The following is a 20,007-nucleotide window of genomic DNA, read 5'->3' as shown; positions in this document are numbered from 1 at the left end:
TCTTCCCTTATGGCTGGATCAACAAAATGTAATGTGGAGTAAAAAGGTGTCAAAGTGATCTCAGAATCACACTTCAAATGTGTGAGGGAGGATGGTGGCTTTGATAAAGCGTGGAAGAGAAACCAGGAGGCCAAGGTTTGATGGTTCTGCCTTTGCTCACCATCATCTGGAGCTGTGGGAAATTGTCTTCAGTGTTTGTACTTACTCTGTGATTACCTTCTTATTAATGGTTTGAATTTGCTGAAGGTCTGTTGCTTTATTTCTGGACAATGAGTGATTGTAATTATATTTCAAATCAAAATAAAAATGACAAAATTGGTTCCCAAAGTTTAGTATCCTCTGTTGTCCCTTACTCCTACTACTTTTGTGTAATCTTTGAAGACCATCAGATTTAAAATTGCCTGCCCTGGAGCTATTAGAACAGAAGCTAAAAAAACTTATGCCCATACATCTGAACAACCTCTTGAGCTTTAATGATGTTGTAATGTGGCAGAAAGGTGACACCTAAGTTTTAGAACACTTCTAATATAAACCAAACCTAAGATCTTTTCACACAGAAGATAAAGAGTAATAGTGCTGGTCTCCATAAAATTATTCCTCTCATTTGGAGTAGTGGGGTGAGAAAAAACATGAGCCATGAAAAGGCACTTTAATGTGGCCAATCTTGTTATTTTAGAGTACTGGGTGAACAGCTTATTAACTGCAACAAGAACCAGATCTTCCCAGGTGCAATTAGGGAATGGAGGAATGCATCAATGTTACAGTCTAAAAACTGCTATATTAAAGACCTGCTTTTGTCCCATGAGAGACTTACCTAGAACACTGCAGAAAGATTCACAAGGGTTAGGTTGCCAAAAAAATGTCACAATGATTAGTGATTAAAAGCAAAGTTCCAGCAAGAGCAAACTATTTCAGAAAGGTCACAATCTCCGGATTTTTTTAATAAGCAAATATATTATTAAAACATCCTTAAGGGCTAACCCCGCTACCTGCTCACTGTCTGAGAACTTGGAGATTCCTGGTGAGATTTGTTTCTCTTTCATATGCAATACTGGCAGTTACCCAGTGCATCCAGCAGAGCTGCAGGAGACCCAAGCCTTTTTAAGAAGCTGGTGATATACTGGATTAGTCCTGTTTACAATCTCTCTTGCATTACAGTTCTCAGGGAGAATATAGAGGAATAAAAAAGCCTGTTAGGGGAGGTTTACGGAATTCCAGTCAAGAAGAATTTCGCCAGTTGCTGAACAAAGAAGACCAACAGCTCTAGATTAACATGAAAACAAGGGCTTAATTCTATTACACATTTTAACCAGAAAGGAAAAAAAGAACAACACAGGAAGATAGATAACTTTAACCTCTCTTAGTACTTATATAGCCACTAGCAAAATAGTATCTAAACGCCTCACAGTCACTAATGGATTTTTCTTCACAATGCTCCTTTGATGCAAGGAAGTCCTATTATCCTCATTCTTCTCGTGAAGAACAGCGCCATGGAGAGATTAAGTCATTTATCCAATGTAACACAAGATGCCTATGGGAATGACTATGTAATTTATCATGGATCTCCAGAGCCCCAGTTCAGTGCCTGAACCAGTAGACCATTCTCTTCTCAACAGACAAGAGCTGCTGTACAGTACCTTAAATGACCTTTCAAAATGGCTAATTTTTATATTTTTTGTTCTTTCACCATTCTCAAGAAAGTTTTTAAAGAAAGGGAGTTTGAGAAAGCTTGATTAAGCACCCTGTATCTTGTCTCAACATCAGCTGTGAAACTTGGGAACACAAATACTTTTCAGACCAAATATTACATTTCTCTTCAAAGTCAGCAGCAAAGCTAAAGCTCAGCAGCTTGGCAGCTGGCAAAGATCCTTCATGTTCTGCAAATGACCATACTTTAATAAAGTCCTTTGCAGGTGTTGTTCAAGGCTTTTTATATTCCTGTGACTGAAAACAGCTACTCTACCAGCAATATGTAAGACTGAATATATGGCAGAAGCCATTCAGTAAGTACCAAAATATGTTCTGACCTGGCAAACTGCAAATGAAACTGAAGAGATTAGTTTATCATTTGGTAAAGCTGCTTAAAAACAAAAGGAAGCCAATTGTTTTCTTTTTATATTCAATGAATGGTTTTAGTTTGAATGTAATTCAAGCTGCAGGAGAATCCATGAGACTGGCATTCTGGCGCATAGGGTCAGTATCTGCTTCTAAATATTCAAATTAATTAAAATACGATATTTAAAGAAAAAAATACTGAAGTTCTCTCTTTATCCAGAGAATGAGTACAATTCATATCAGCAATCTAAAATTCTCCAGCCAGTATGTTCACCTGAAGGGATCATGACCAGGAGTGAAAAGTTTAGTAGGTCACGCTCCTTTAATCTTACCTTTTTTGGGTGACTGCCAAAAGCTCTGCTTATGATGATGTTTATGAAAAAGAAAATGAACTGAGATCATCATTTAAATTCCACACAGTTCACAAACAACTTTCATATGGTAACAATTTTTGGTCACTGCTTGGGTTGACTGAATTTGAATTGGTGACCTAAAGGTGAAAGATTCTGCATTCCAGGATCAATCTCCATGCCGTTCATTGTTCCCATTTTCTGAAGTTCAAAGTGGTAGAAGCGAGAGTTACATGGTTAAACACAGTTGCCTCCACTTTTCATCCAGTTAAATATTTTCAGATTTTTTCCCTTAAAATTATTCTAGGCATAAGCCACAATTATACAAAATTTTGTCATGCATAGAGAACATCTGTTAAAAAAAAACAAACAAAAAACAAAAAACAAAACAAAACCCAACCTCCATTAAATAAGAAAATACTCTTCTGGCAGATAATCGAATTTTGATATTAAAGAAGTCCTGCAAACAGTAAAGAAAAAACAGCGTTAAAAGTTCAATTGTGCCTTTGTAAAACTGTCTGCATATTTCAAGGGATTTTAGCTAAGGCTATCAAACAGCCTGCTTTAGCTAACTTAAAAATTATGACAACAAAGAAAAAACCCGCCATCTTAAGACTTCATCATGTCCTGCACAAATCTTCATACTTCCTTTAAAAAAGTTTTTCCGATCCAGCAATTCTGTTCTGTACTCAAAACATGAAACTTAACTAACACACACATTCTTATCAGCTTCAGTGATAAAGCGAGTAAATTTATTTCCAGGAATTGGACTTGTGAAAATTCTCAAGGAATTCTCAGCTGTATCTGGAGTAAGAGGTTTCTGTCAAACCCTTGTAAAATTTAACCTGTTAGAATTTTTCTTCGGGGAATGGGAAGGGAATTGAGAGGAAACAGAGAAGAAAGAAACACTTTCAGAAAAATTACAAAGGAATTTCCAAAATAGACACAGAGTGTCTAAAGTGTAGGCAACTGAATGAAAGATTCACACTATGTTATTATTTTTTTTTAACCCACCGAGACAGCATTTTTGTTCAGCTTTCCAAATAGCTTAACTCGTCACCATTTTTAATGACGGGCATAAGAAAAAAGAATAATTTCTTGTACAAATTTATTACCATGTTATTTAATCTGCTCATTCAACAGTACATTTTTAAAGGTCTATCTTTCACCCACAGAGCAATGAAACAGAAAACTGAATACAATTGCAAATCCCTAATCTGATACTGGGAGGATGACTACAAATTTATCCTCTGGATAAACCGGCTCTACAAAGTAACTCTTCAGCATACAGAGTTCCTACTGTAAAAGCTATACATTATTCAAGAGCAAAAAATTATTATTTTCAGTACCTATTTTCCCAACCTGGTAACTATTTCTTCAGAGACTGATCGACTTTTATGATCTGTACTATTTTAATTCTTTTTGTATTGGCCACCATTTTCTAACAGTGCACTTTCCTGCTACACATTGTTCAAATCCCAAAGAAACTAGATCACATCCTTACAGACACATTAAAAAAAAAAAAAAAAACAAACAAAAAAAACCCAAAAAAACCACAACCACCAAAAAAAAAACCAGAGGAAAAAAGAGGGACCCAAAATTTGTTTCATGGCCTATTTGGTTTAACAACAGACCCAATGCCCATTGAAGCACATATAATTCAGAAGGCCTGCCTGCCAGCAATAAAGACTGAAATTGGATACTTCGTGAGATTAATTACCTAGATAGGGCATGATAATGCTAGTCAAATGGGAAGGTAATTAAAGTGCACCTTCCATGAAAATTATTCATTGGTGATGGATCAGGTGACAGATAAATCAAAAGGCACTTAAAAAAGCTACAGGTTAACTTGTGGAAGGCGTTCCTCCCTGGAAGTCGCAGTAACCCCGGCTGCTTTTTCCCATCATAAGACAAAAGGCGGGAGGGTAACGCAGCCTCCGAGAAAGAGGAACCCAGAGAAAAGTTATCAGCATTGTGCCTGCAGACAAAGGGTCAGCTAGAGTGGAACCAGTCGGCTGGCAGCCTTCGGATTACTAGATCTCTCTGCTTGTACGCCATAAAGGAGTATTGCAACCGTAAAAGGCGGCAAGTGATGAATTAATAAGTTGACTAGTCCCCCGGGTGCAATCCTTACAGGCGGAGGACATGCTGCGGTAATCAAACGGGGTTATAAATTGTGTACATTGAATGGCACAAAATGCATCTCACTTCATCACCGTTAAGTCAAGACTTCCTGAATTTGTCATTAACTCTTTACCTTCAATATATTTATTTAAACACTGAAAGTAAGAGAAAGAGCTTACAATAACAAAAGGGCAACTGATACTACCCAGCGGGATATACAGTCTAATGGAAATCACTGACTCTTACTTTCTACAGCTACAGGGGTCAAACTGCACTCCTTTTACACCAAAGCTCCCCTTGAGATGTACTGATTAAGTTCAAAACACACCATTAAATGCATTTCTGAATGCAGAAAAAAAACCCAAACCCAACCAAAACCCCAAACCAGGATCAAGTCATTTTTTACAGCTAGTTTATGCAAAATCATAAGCATTTATTCCCTACTAAAAAAAAAAAAAAAAATAAGAGTTATTTACATGGGTAAGCATTTCCCAGATCCCATATTTTTACAGAAAATTTCAAGATGACCTTATTTTGGATGTAACAGCTGATTATTAAAATGTATGAAAATGGATAGTTGAATAATTATGGATAGTTGAATAATTACCACCTTCTCTCAGTGTTTGTTTTTTTGGTTTTGATTTTTTTTTTTTTTTAATGTGTACTAACTCTCTCTAGGTTGTGATATTAGGATAATTCTGACTGTTCAGTGGAATTTAAATGGAAAGCAACTTTGTGCCACCATTTTTATCTTTAATAATAGTAAATATCCATTTTCAAGGGCTTAGATAGTGACAAGGTTTAAAAGAAAACTTACCACTGAGTTTGAATCAGAGCATAAATAGGCAAGAAGATAATTTTTTTAAAATCCTTTACTGAATTTCTTCTCCAAAAAATATACTTTGTGTTTTCCCACATTTTGAAACAACAGTTCCGCATGTTTTATAAATAAATTCAAAACTGTTTTCTGCATCCTCTGAATGTTTTTCCCTTCCCTAGGCTTCATGGTGAGAACTGGAAATGAAAATTTAAGTGAGTACTGAAAACGGATGTAAACTTCAAAAATGCGAACTCCAAACTGGAGCCCTTTCTGTGTGCCCAATGGAAAGCATAACCTTTTTTAAAGACAAAATTTATGATACCAGCCATGACTGTTCCCCGTCTGGGGGAGTATTTTATATTCACAGAAGTTTATATGATCATGTGACAAAAAGAGGCATGGTTCTAGTTTACCGAATTCACCGCAGTTGGCAGCTTGGCTCTTCACCCAGAAAAGGAGCTGTGCTAACTTTCTGAATAGTTTTATCACATTGAGATTAGCCTATTACAATATTTTATAAGAAATCAAATTTTGTAGACCTTCTAAACTGTGAATATAGCTCAATAAACTTAATAAACTTAATCTAGGAAAGTAAAATGTGATAGAGTTGAGGATAGAGTATGAACACCTGCTTGTCCGTACTATTAATTTGTTAGCATGGTTAGCTAGTTGGGCATAGTTGTGGCAATCTCAATGTGGGCACCCTGTTCCGGGAGATAAAGAAGTTTAACTTTGCAAGCGCAAACCCTGACATGCCAAGAACAAAGGATGGACCCTGATCCCTTTTGTGTAGGCACAGCTTTGGTAAACGGGGAACACACATTAGCTTCTTTAGAGTCTCACTGCCTGCCTACTAGTATCCAAGTGGAGTTTGAGCTATTGATTTAGATCTATAGATTGCTAAATGTGATGAGACCTGTCTGTCTGAGAAATCACTTCCATCCTTTACCCCTGCTGTAGTCAGCAGAGGTGTTAAGGGTAGTTTCCTCTTTGCCATCTAGAAATTACTCTCCAAAGCATCATGAATGTGATAATATTCTGAGAACCTGGGGTACCTGTGAGGCCAAAGGTTGAGAAACGGCTCCCAGGAGGACAGTGAAGGAGTTCACTTGCTCTATTTATTGCTCATCGAAGGTTATCTGTTTGTAATGGTTCTGTGTCGCTGCACGGCTGAGTTAATTTATTGCTTACACAAAAGTATATAACACTGATGAGTGGTGATCAGTGCATTATTGTAGGCAAGATAAACTGCAAAGCACCTGCAGCCCTCCTGATGGGGACTCTTAACTAGCATTAAAGTAAAAAGAAAGCATAGAACAAGTATTATACATTTTTAACATTAATGCAATTTAACATTAACTGCAATCAAGTGAAATATCCCTGTTTTTAAGACACACCTGTATATGTATATCCTCACTAAGCACCTTAGTTAATCAGTCAATGGTAAAAAGCTTCGACAAGTCTTAATAACATGAACTACTAATAGGACAAGCAAGTTATTTTTAAGGAGTTTTAAAACCCTGAAGAAAATAAATTATTTTTAAATTTGCTTCCTTGGTTAGTATTTTCTTGAAAATAAATAGAAGCATGTAAATATTTAATGTTAACATTGTGGCAGAAAATAACATTTGCATATGCGGGGGTGGGAGGAAGAGGGCATTCATGTCATCAACTTTTGGCAGTTAATTTAGGTGGCTAAATAGGGAAGGTAATCTAAAGCTTCCTCTGTAATTAAGGACGAGTCAATGCACAATTCCTAAATTTGGCTCCTGTTCCAAATCACTCCCTAAAGAAACCTATCAATCTCCACTGACTACAACAATGTAAATATCCACCAAAGATTTAAATGCTAATGTTTAATGCCAACATCAAAGAGCAGAACGTTTAGCCCTAAAATGCTTCATGTGATTAACTCTACATAACAGAGCAATGACACCTCTCCCTCTTCATTACCGTTAAGCTGTAACACAAAAAATTAGAACTAAGGGTGAAATTTTGATCTCAGCTACACAAGGGAATATTTGGAATAATTCCACAGGAGGTCCACAGAGACAGATCATTAGAGTATTGGCTCTGAAATATTAACATCCAATTCCTCATTTCACAGCCATGATTAGAGGCTCTATGAACTTAAATAGACTCTTTAGTGAAGTAAATGGCATTTCTCCACATAAGCATCCAGCTTTACTAGCTCTGAATCCGGCCTGCTGACTCAGCCACTACTGCCTGAAAGGAGCTTGGGCACTACAGAAAAAAAAAACAAGTGCTCCGTGATGCATTAGGAAATAAAGTACTCAAAAAAGAGGAATCCTTAGGTGACAAACAGACAGAAAAGGTTGAAAGGAGAGATGGTAAATAGATCCATCAGCAGGTATGAGATGGGAGATACAGGAACTGAAGGGTCTGCTGCTGCAAATGCATACTTGTGAGAGGTAACCATGGATTCAATGGCTAATTGTGTACAAGAAGTTGTTGAAATGTAGGTAAACGTTTAGGAGGCTCATCTTTAAAAAGAAAAGCTAAAACTCACAGTGACAGGACCTGGTCCCTTACAGTCTTAAACTCACTTCAGAGGAAGTGAGATCTGGCTTAAAAATTCTGAAAAATACATTAACAGGCTAGAAGAAAGTAAGATTAAAAAGAGATTAAGCTACATGTGTGCATGTGTATGTGTGCATGTGTGTGCACATCTCTCCCTCTCTTTTCCTTTCTGTGTCCCTGTATATGGCAGAAACCAGACAGAAGATACGAAACATCCCATTCTGCACTTCTAAGATTTCTTTCATTAACATTAGAAAACTACCAGCAGCTCTGTGAATAATTTTTCTGACAGTTTTCTGTGTTTCAGCACATGTGGATCCTGAAAATGTAAATGTAGAGACGAAAAAAGCAGCAAGTTTCAACTACAGCTGTCATTAAAGCCTGCTTTACTTTGTGGGTTGCTATCACAAACAACCTACCTTATGGAAACACAAAATGCAGCTTGTTATAAGCTCGAATTTAGGACACTCGTATTGGTCCCACAATAAGAAGATTTCTGGGTCATTATCATGAGCGTGATTTAGTTGACTTATGTTCACATGCAGACACCGTTATGTAACACGTAGCTCACGACAAATGGCTCTGTTCTTGATCTTCCCTATTCTACTGTAGTTAATGACCAAATATTGTTAAAAATTGGGACAGTAATTATCTGATGTCGACATGTTATGGATAATTAAGAATTGCTCACTCTGAAGCCATGCTAATTGTTTTTCACAGGTCTCCTTCTCTTGTCCTTGTGTCCTCAACAAGGCAAGCAGCTACAGGTTTACGCGTACATCTCTGTCACGTACTTTGTCACAGAACATACATCATCCTTTCTGGCTCATCCCCGATTAATTTTGCTGGCTTGCAGCAATTATCTCTCCCTTTGTGACTGACCTCCTGGTAAATGGAGTGCATGATAGCTGGGCAATTTTTTCCTGCGTATTTTGCTACATAATTGATCCTTGTTGGCTGCCTACAATAGAATATACTAAACTTAAGTCATAAAATGGTTGAAATTGAGAGAAAGTGGTAACCATGTTTTAGCAATTGTAGTTGACAGCTGTAAAAATCAGATCTTGATAATGTTCTCTCATTTACCCTATTACTTGGATCAGTTGGTTAAAGCTGTTAATGATCCTCTTGGATCAATGTCTTTTGCTTGTAGCTATAATTTACTGCATTGGTGGATTAGTACAGATGTTTTCATAGATAGCTCTGCATCATTCCACCAGATTGCTGTCTGCATCAAATTTGCTTCCATTCATCACTAACGAAGCAAAGAAAAAGATAATCAGCATCTCCTATCTTAACATTAACTATTGAACTCGGGATAACACTTTTATTGTTGTCAATTTGCAGCCTTCAACCATGGCTTCCTCAGCAAATTGCCCTGAGAATTTCCTCTGGAAATAGATTCAATGATATATTTTGACTATCATGGGGAAAGACTACAGAAATGCCAAACTGTAAAAAAACAATTCATACACTGAAGAGTAGTAGATATAACTGTTCCATTAGGACTATGCCCTATGGAGGCAGGGCTGGTTCTGTCACAAGCAAAGCAGAAGAAACTACATAGGGCAGCAACGTGTCAGAGATGGCAAAAACTATCCAGACTTATTAATTACCCAGACTATTCCAGCACTGAAAAATCTGCTGCCACCCATGGAGCTGTCATAGTGTGTAAGTTAGAAATGGCTACTTCTGTTAGGGAAGATGTCCCCTCTTCTCATTACTCCAGTAGCATTAGAAAGATCAAGCCTAGCTCTTCACAGACCTTTATTTTGCCCTGACTTTCCAAACCATCTCAGCTATCTTCACCCTTACCTGCCAGAAGTGAACCATTCATTCTTGGGCCACTAATACTCCCTAAACTGCCAGAAGGCCACAGGCCAGAAAGGGGAGATTTGTATTTTTCACCTGAGGGCCCGTTTAGCCAAAACTCCATTTTTCCTTCTAAAAAAAGCAGGCTTGCTGGCATATGCAATAAATGAAAAAATAAGTAACTGGATAAAATACGATCTGTTTTAAAAGAGCAGCAGCGGAATCTCTGACTCTGTTTCTAATGAGAATACGTATATAAAGCAAACTGGAAATACACTGTCTTAAAATGCTGGACAAATCTACATGGCATCTCTTTCTAGACAGTTAATTATGAGACTGAACCTCATCCCTAGAGCGGTGGGCTTGAAACTTGCTTTAAGGAAGCTCTTGATTCAAGATGTTCTTCATCCCTTCCTGCAGTGCATTTTTGGCATACTAACCACACTAGCTGTGATAGACTCACCACAAAGGTCTTCCAGCTGTTAAATAGGAACTAGTGTGAGGAATCTCTCCCATCTAGAAGTTGCACGTTTAGCTATTCCATCATTTAAGCTTAATGGAGAAACTTCTTTAGCTCTCCTTGTACAAGCTATCTTTTCTCTTTTAAAGATTACCACAGGAGTCATTACAACAGGCTGGCTCCATGCCATGCTGTCATCAAATGCTTCACTCTATAGAGATGTTAGTGTTAAAGAATTTTTTTTTTAATTTACTACATACAACCTCAATTAGGATTTCACATTTAGTGGCACTTCTGCACTTGCAATAGTGCCTTTCAGTAGTGATGCTCCTTTCTCATAGAAAAAGCATCTGTGCGCTTAGAGGGTTTTGTTTGTTGTAATGACAATGGTACTTGAATGCTTCAAAAGGTCTGAAACAAACCAGGAAATATTGGGAAATTCAGGAACAAAACTTCTAATGTCTGTCTGTGCCACAAATACGATCACACTTACTTTCTTTGATTTTTTTTCTCTTTCTAGGCAAAATAACAAAGAAATGAAACACCTTGATACTAAATTACACTGTACTGAAGTAAGATCTCAGAACTCATGAGAACAGTGGGTATTGGCTAGATTAATTAAAAAACTATGTATTATTCCGTACTAACAATATCAATATATCACAGTTTTGTTCACTGAAGGAGTTTAAATCTGTTTTGTAAATACTGAAAACCAAATCTTCCTTCTGCTTTTATGAGGCCAGCTATGTGTTGTTATTATCTACAAATAGGAAACAGAAAGCTCAACCAACCAAACAAAAGATATCATTGAGCAATATATGACAGAATCAGAGCAGGCCTTTCTTTTGGCCAGCTTTCACACTGTATTTGTCTTTTACTCTTAGGTCTCAGTATCATGCCGATAGTGTTTCACCAAAAAATTCCTATGGAATTCACCACGAATTTCCTATAGAAATTCTAAAGTTTCCAGACAAATAATTGCCTACATTTCATACTCTTCATAATGACATTATTTTGGTAAGAGAATGATACGTGTGGCCAATATACCAAACAAATAACACTGAGTTCATGAGATCCTACTGATGGTGTTCAGCACTTATCTAAATCCACATCCGGTTACCATAGTACAGTTCACAGGAAGCAGAAAAAGGAAGATCTGAGACACAGTTCTGCTGTATCTCAGATCAAAAAACCAAAGGTCTATGGAATTATTCTTTCTTTGCACATGACTTAATTAGCACTAGACTGTGAATCACCGTGCATAAAAGTATCAAGCGATTTCTCGCCTTTGTACTCCACGTATCTTAAAAGTCTTTGGGGTCAGCCAGCTCTTTGCAGAACTATGTGTAAGAGTCACCAAAGAGTGCTATAAAGCTCAAGGACTACTATTTAGTTTCTACTCTGTTCAAAAGGACTTATGGCCACAAGAAATAATCTAACTATAGATGAAGTGAAAGAAGAAACCAGGCATATTTATGAGGGGTTAAAAACCCACACAGCAGGTGTCACAAGCAGAGCTTTTTTATTTTTCAAACCTGTCTGGGATTGGCCACAGAAAATGTGATGTTAACACACATATTTTCTTTTCAAGGTCAGGATTAATTTTTCGTCACTACTTTTAAGAAGACAATTAGCGTAACTCATAAACATTGAGGAGATGTCCAGCCCGCATTTGTAACATTAGAAGAAAAAGTGGTTCCTAGTCCTTTGTGTCACATTAGCAAACCAATCTCTCCTTCCTTTGCCTAAATTGTACTTTATATCACTCATTTTCTTCTTCAAGTACATAGTTATTAGTTGTGTAGCTGGTGAAATTATGCTTTAGTAGTGTACATTTGACTGCAGTGACATAATCTGCTATTTCAACAGCTTAGCGCACAGGGAAGTTAATAGCCCTGTGCTGTCATGTTTCTCCTAGCAGGTTGCTACCAAACATTTAACATACTTAGAAGCTTAAATTGACCACTTCTAATTCAGAGCTTTGGTTCTGCGAAGGGGAAGCTTTATTTTGTCTTTGTACATTACAGTGTACACTAGAGTGTAGCCTCCCACTATTTTTATTTCTAAATATTGTAAAAATCACATAGTCTTTACTAGAAAAACTTCCTTATTTTCTTAGTAAAAATGATTACATCTGTTTCTAAAAATCTTTTATGGTAGAGCTGGACAAGCAAGAGTTCTGATACCCATTTGGAAAAAAAAATCATATTCTTAGTATACTAAAAAAATAATAATAATTTGAATGGCATTCAGCCACAAACTGATGTGCAAAAACCTGCTACAGTCAGAATCAAAATGCGATATGAGATTAAAGTTTCTTTTCAGGATGACAGAGTGCCCATTGCTTTGGTTCCTGTGTGTTCTGAGAGAGCATAAGGTTCAAATCCTGCTCCTATTGAAGTCAATGACAAAACCTCCATTGACTTCAGCGGTGCAGGATCAGACCCTAAGCAACACAGCTAACATCTGCTTTCTTGCTTTCTCTTATCTTTCAACGAAAAATATTAGAAAAAAAAATAGACCTAGATATTAGAAAAAATTACTTGCTACCACTTGGCTTTTCTGCAGTAAGTTTTCTGGTAAAACACATTGCTTGCCATTATAAATTTATATATATATAATATATTCTGTATAGGTATCATATAAAATATTATCAAAGCTGTCAAATATCATGTATGCCATACCACATTTTATCCTATACAGATGATTACTTCTTTGTGAAAATCTTAAAAAAAATTAACATTTAGCAATCTTACAATAATGCCCCAACCTAGCAATTCTACAGTATCTCTATAACCTTGTGGATTTCACTGCATTAAATATGACCTGATACGATCAATGGATGAACAAACTGCTTTCCCTGATCTGATGGTATTTGCTGTACAGAGACTGGAATTCTTATCAAGTTTTTATCCATCAGTTTAATTCAGGCACAAATTCAGTTACTGCCTCCCATCAAAATATCTGTTATATTAGCCCAGGGTAATGTGTTTGCAGATCAATAGGCAGTCTTAGCTCCACAGAAATAACCCAATCCATTTTTTAAATGTACTGAAAAGACATGTAAAAAACTGGAAGAATAATAACTACCACATGTAATTAATTTCTATTCTAGTTTTACCCTTTTCAGTTGGTGGCCATGGAGTACAGAACACTTACAGAACTATGCTGCCTGCTTGCTGGTCTAGAAAGTAGTTAAAACAGATTAAAATGTATCTTAAATATTATTAATAACAAGTACTGACTTCTTTGCAGCTCCCATTAAATAAACCAAGCAAAATGGTAAACCAAAATACAGTCATTGTAACATATATGTTTCTAAAAACCACGGTTTCATGAAAGCAGTTAGGGAATATTAGTTTTGAAAAGTGACTTTTTATATAAAATAGTTCTCCCAGCTCAACAGGTGGAACACATTTGGTAAAACAAGAAAAGAAAAACATTATTTTTATATTGCAATTCTTTGTACATAAAACATTGTTTTTAAATACATATACAGATGATGTAGCCATATCAATGTGGGAAAGCTGATCTACAGTTGAAGGCTAGAAGATGAGGTATAGCTCAAAAAGTAAAGTCACTAGCAGGAAATATCAAACGAAACCTGAAGCTAAAGGAAGTCCATTGAAATGGGAAAACATAGAAGCAATGTTCGGTTGAACGCTGAAGCTATTTGTAATAAGCCGTCACGTATCACCAGCAGTGAACATTGGATGGAAGGCGTAGATGAAGGTAGATTAAAACAACTTGGCGACAGAATGGGAAGACACCAAAATGGTTTGGAGAAAGGTGAGAAGTGAGAAGAGAACTAGAATGGTAAGGTCAAAGCGACTGGGGAAGCCACAGGCATAAATCTTCTTGATTGCTGCCTCTGCTGGGGGACAGCTCATCGCTGAGGAAAAGTCAGGCTTAAGTGAGACTGACAGGGAACAGGAAACAAGTAGGTGGTCAATAGTGCAGAGACTATGAAAGAGGAGACTTTAAAAAATGAGTACAGATAATTGAGAGCTGGGGAAACTGCAAAGTGAAGCAAAGAAGAGAAAAAATGATGAGGAGCAACAACGGAAGGAGAATGTAGAACAGAGGAGAATGCGAAGTGTCTCGCCTGTGTAGAAAGACTTCGGAAGTACCTAAGAAAGGCAGAACCCATCACACAGCTTTACATAAGGGATGGCTTGTTTCCTTCATGCATTCAAACATTTCTTCTTGCTGTGTAAAGCAACAGTACTGGTGCTAACAATCATGATTTTATAGCATGTAATGTGAGGTTTGTTTGTCCAAGTTCCAGTGACAATACAACTTTGAAAAACTCAGTTCCTTTTGTTTTTGTTTTTTTTTTTTAAACTGTAAATATGGGGATCTGGTTTTTTGGTTTTTTGGGTTTTTTTTCTTTTTTTTTGTAGGAAAAGGTCTGAAAATTGAACTCTAAGATGTAAAAAAAATGGAAAAGCAAATCAACATATACAAAATAAATTGTTACTAAAAAACGTTTTTCAAGAGTAAGCCTTGATTCAGGGTTTTTTAACTACTTCAACTTGTCAGCATTAAGTGCATCTGAAGGCACACCATCACCTAAGAGTGCTGTGGGGCACCTTTCTCTTGCTGTGAAGCAGCAGCGAGCATTAGCAAATGCTCCCTGCATAACAACAGAGAGTGCATTTAGGAACAGGTATTGGCATTACATTTTAACTTTTGTTTGTCATGTTTGGTTACGGTAATAAGACATGATGAGCGTCCCCATGGATATGATTTTTTCTTTCCGTTGACTATAAAGGCAACTCAAACTGGCTCAGGATAGACACTTAAATTTTCTCAAACCCTGATAAACGTTGGGATTCATCCAGCCTATCTTAAGTTTTCTTAAAGTCAGGCTAGGTTGGGTGAATATCACCCTTTATCACAGACCAGGCCGCTGTCCATTCAGATAAATTCCAGAGGAAAAGATGTAGAAAAATATTTTTAAAAACACACTATCTTTGCAAAAGTGTCAACTGAAAAAATATACATTTGTTATTGGAACATATTTTTTTAAAGGTTTGAAAGTGCATAAATGCCAAAATCCACAAATATTCATCTGCTGTGAAACCCACTTGATTCCATTAGCCTTTTGAGTGTTGTATGGAAAAAATGTAAAATTTGGAAAATAATTTGATGGATCAAAAGGAATTACCAGTACCACCGAAAGGTGAGTGTCTTATTACGGAAGTGGTAAATTTTATCTTTGGTAAACAACCATTCAATAAGCTTGCAAAGGTAGTGTTTGTCAGCTGTTTGCCAGGTGCAGCTCTACAGTACATTCACCTGTTATAACTGGGGCTTAGTCACATTTAAATCTGAATTCTACAAGGATGCAGGAGTTCACATAGATCAGCTTGCAATACTGGCATGACATCCTGTATTCTTTATGTGATGTTGGATAGGCAAGATATGAAACAAGATGGTTTACTCCTGGGGGACTTAGCGCACTTAATCTTTTACCTCTGATTCCAGCTCAGTTCTTTCATGCTTTTGTCAAAAAACAAAACAAAGCAAAACAAAAAGCCTCATAGTTCTTGGCTGCAGCATAAAAAATATGCCATATGACAACTGATAGCCTAGTCACAAAGTCTTTTTAACACAAGGAATGAATAGCGATGTGTCATATGTATATATGTGAGCAATGCGAAATGCTACCTACCCACTTGCAGTCATTTTATTGTATTATTTCCACAAACATAAATAGTTTTTTATCAACCACCTGGCTCTTTTCTGTGACATGCTCTCTTTGTCTCATCAGAAGCTTGTTACATGTGGGTGAAGAAACACTGAATATATTCCATAACGCCATTCTTTTATCAATAATTTCCTGTTATCATTACACAATGATTTGAATTTTGTGAATATAGCCACAAAGGATCAATTCAATTAAACCAAAACTACAAAGGGAAAATCTCACTGCAAGCCTCTGTGCAACTGGTGAACCCAGTAATTATATATAGCCACCTATTGTGCTAGCATAATAACATGTGAAGAAGGTTTAGTTAGACACATTTACACACATAAAAAGCAATATGGGCATAGAAAAAGTCATTTTTGCCAAAAGTATAGAACAGTCACACAGTAACAAATGAGAGCTGCATGAATCCTAGTTTACTTGGCTATAAATAAATCCAACATTTTCTTTCTCTCCATGGTAAAATAAAACAGGAGCACAGAAGCATAACAGTCTCCTTTGAGCAACCAGTCTCTTTCTGTTCAATTATAGTCATCAATCTGTTCCACCTAAAATATTTTCCTCCTTGAGAAACCAAAGAAATCAGCATTACGATCCAAAACATGCTGTTGCAAAAATAATGTAAAAGAGGTCTTTCCTTTTGGTGAATGCATTTTTTTCTGAAAGACTGTATTTTCTTTAACATGAATTTTGTAACCCATGGTGAAAAAAATGCTGCATTTATATGTAACTTTTAATCAGAAAGTCTTGAAGAGCTTGGTTAGGAAAGGTAAGGGTTACCTTCATTTTACAGACAGAGAAAACTGCAACAGAGAGAGCTTAAAGCCATTTGCCACCACCCCTACCCCCACCCCCCGAAAAAAAATAAAATCTGTTTCCTATGTATATTCCTTTTAGATGCCCAACTGGAAGCCTTTAAATCCTGATATTCAGAAGTGCAAAACAGACAAAGATTCAGTTGTACGAGTACCCTTTCTCTCAACAGTGATAGCGTCAGCTTCTGTAGCACAGGGAAACGCTCGCCTGTGCATAATCCCCCAGCAAACTGGAGAGCAGGGAAGGAACAGTCAAGTCTCCTGCTTCCTGCTGCACGCTCTTACAATACTCATGTAGGTGAAGGTTTTTCCATTACTTGAAATCACTAGGTAAAGTCTAGTTGTTGTCTCTAATATACATGCTAGCTATAGTTTCACTAACATCTTTGGCCTTGATGTGAGGATCATTTCACAAAATCATGTAGCTTGTGTTACTTATAGGATAACACAGGACAACGGTATTATGTCTTCCGGCCTGAAAAACCCTATAAATCTATGACTATGAGAACACGAGAGAATTAACTATAATGAATTGTCTTGGGGATAACACAACAAACTTCTGATTAAGGCTTTTTCATCTCCCTGAGATGTGATACTAGCCACCACATTGCACAGCCTCTTCCTTTACCCTGTGTGTCATTGAACAATCAAAGCACATAAAGTCAAGTCAATTTGATTTAGCTAAATACGAAAAAGTCCAAATCCTCTTCTTTGTGTGGTAGTTTTCTACAGACATCCACAGAGAGGAGAACACTGTCCCACTGTGCATGTCTGAAAAATTATGGAGAATTATTTTAAAGATGAAAAATCAAGGTGCCAAAATAATACAATCTGTGGTGCAAAAATAGTTTCAGGGTAAGTTCTCTGTGCGCAAAATCTCATCGTAAACTCCAAGAACTGAATGAGCACAGAGACCAATCCTTTCAGTCGCGGGGATGGTTCCAAAATAATATAAAATGTGCATTTGGTATCCAGGAAAGCACTATGGGGAAATTAAATATCCCATAAATATTCCAGCCTAACTTTAACAATTATATGAACCGTTCTAGGTTTGTAGGGGGGGAGGGAAGGGTTTGAAGTAAATTTCTTGTGCTTTTTTTCTTTTTTTCTTTTTTTTTTTTTGAGATGACCATCTTGAAAGTGCAAAATAACTACAGTTTTTCCTATCTACTCATTGCCCTTGTACAGTGAGTTTGTCCTCAGTTCAAAGCATTACAATAGGGGTTCATTTCTACTGCACTAAAAAAAGAATAGCTTGATCACAATAAGTAAAATTTGTTCCAAAATGTAAGTATGAAGTATCCTTTAAAATGTTGGTTAGCTGTTCTTACAGCAAGAATCAGTTATTCACATATTTTCTTTTAAGGTATTTCTTCAGAAGCCAGATCTTGCAATTAATGTTCAGTTTAAGATCTTTTGTTCGATGTATAAAAGGTTAGTTTTACTATCCTCTCTTAAAGCCCACAGCGCGCTGTTGTAGATTCAGAGGCCTGTAATTTTTATCAGCAAGCAACTCGTCATTTCAGAAACCTAAATGAGAGAATTCTTTTTTTTTTCACTCAGCATGCAGACAACTAATGCCCTTTTTTCCCCTGGGGTGATATGCTAGTTTGATTTTATTTTCCCTGACATTTCACCTGTCAGATTATGATAAGTAGAAGAAACAAAGAATAATCATCACATTCTTACTGAATCTCATAATCAAATATCTGGAAATATAAGATAAATTAGAAACATTATCTTGAGGGAAAATATTAACACTGAAAACACCATCAGATATCCAAATCATCTTCCAGTGACCTAGGACTCCCATACAGGTTTAAAAAATTCAGAATGGAAGCCTGCACAGGACTGTCACATGTACTTTTTTTTTCTTCAAATACTAGGGAATGACTTAAAATGACGTAAGGAAAAAAAAAAAAGTTGTAGAGTTAAGAAAATCTATTTAGTAACAAAGCTGTATGTCTTCTTTAAGTCTTTCGTGAATGCATTCTGAAAGTAATCCTGAGGCCAAGAAACAGGACAGGTTATCATGAAATAGTATAAACTCAAATTAAGTAGTTGGCAAGGTGAAAAGATTAATGAGCCAGAACACACCAAACATGCTCCTTATTTACTGCATCTGTAGTTTGCATGTTCCCAGTTTCTCTCAGTCTCACAGTGTTGAGATTCATAAGTGATGAAAACTTACCTGCTTGACCGGTGGTAATACTGACAGCTGCAAAAAGCCTCTGGGAACGACTCAAGTCAGAAACCCCATTCACAGCTTCAACTTCAAACGTGTAGTTAGCATGAGCTAGCAGGTCCATGACAGTGACATAGTTATCTACTAATCCAGTTTGCTGGGGCATATATCCAATGTTACTCCCACAGGGAACACATTCGCCCTGCTCCCAGCTGCACCTCTTGCACAAAACACGGTAGGTCACATCATTTCTTCCCCCGTTGTCAGCAGGAGGACTCCACTCCAAACTTACAGTCGTCTGGTTGATATTGAAAATGAGGTTCTGTGGTGCAGATGGAGGTCCTATGTAACACACAAAAAAGCCCAGGGTAATTGCACAGAACCACAGTGGGCCATGTAGTTTTTTAATTACTGAGACAGAAAATAGTTGAAGCATTTTTCTTCGCATAAACATTTCATTGTTTTTAGTACAGGCTGCGTAAAAGCTTCCTTGAACTCACTTGGCAAGGGATTTATTTATTTTCCATTAAGGCATCAGAATAACAATTGTCCGTATATTTACTGCAACTGACTTTAGCCATTTTTCTTCTGTGCAATTAAAAGGATTGGTTAATGTACCTTAAAGTTTGCCTTTTATAGTTTTCCCAACTGTGGGATTTGTTTGTCTCTTCTACGTGTACTGCAGCAACTGCATCTGGTCCTTTGTTATCAGCTCTGATATGATTTAGAGACATTTGGTGCTGCTTTGGATTTAGGAGGCTTCCACTATTTGAACCACCAACCTGTGTAGGCTAGTCTATTTGCAGCTAGAAGGTTAAGCCAGATCCAATTACAGTTCAATCAAAGCTCAGATCCACACAGGTTACTTTTCATTTTTCATGTTACTCATTTTGGTATTTTATCACATAAAGCACATTGTCTACAACAATTTTACAGCCATGGGAAGACTATGCCTGTATTCTACCTATTACGATGAATTACACACTTACCCAACACGCAATGTTTTCCAATGTTATATCAAGCAAATACGAAAATTATATTTATGCTGATTCTATATTCACTGTCAACTTTTTTCCCCTGTGCCTTTCAATCTCATTTACTGTTGTAAATGTATTTTTCAAATATAGGAAAA

The 20,007-nt window shown here is 36.8% G+C and overlaps 1 protein-coding gene across 9 annotated transcripts in view; it reads right to left on the bottom strand.

Annotated features, from left to right (window-relative positions):
• Window positions 1-20,007, bottom strand: part of EPHA7 (EPH receptor A7) — a 217,069-nt gene that overhangs the window by 137,378 nt on the left and 59,684 nt on the right. For all 9 annotated transcript variants that reach the window (XM_063329956.1, XM_063329951.1, XM_063329954.1 and 6 more), the window contains exon 5: window positions 18,882-19,217. In XM_063329956.1, the coding sequence (XP_063186026.1) occupies window positions 18,882-19,217 (336 nt within the window). The remainder of the gene's footprint in view (window positions 1-18,881; window positions 19,218-20,007) is intronic.

The sequence above is a fragment of the Chroicocephalus ridibundus genome, chromosome 3 (assembly GCF_963924245.1).
Source record: "Chroicocephalus ridibundus chromosome 3, bChrRid1.1, whole genome shotgun sequence".
Lineage (NCBI taxonomy): Eukaryota > Metazoa > Chordata > Aves > Charadriiformes > Laridae > Chroicocephalus > Chroicocephalus ridibundus.
The sequence above is the reverse complement of the archived record's forward strand: the minus strand, read 5'-3'. Positions and strand labels throughout refer to the sequence as shown.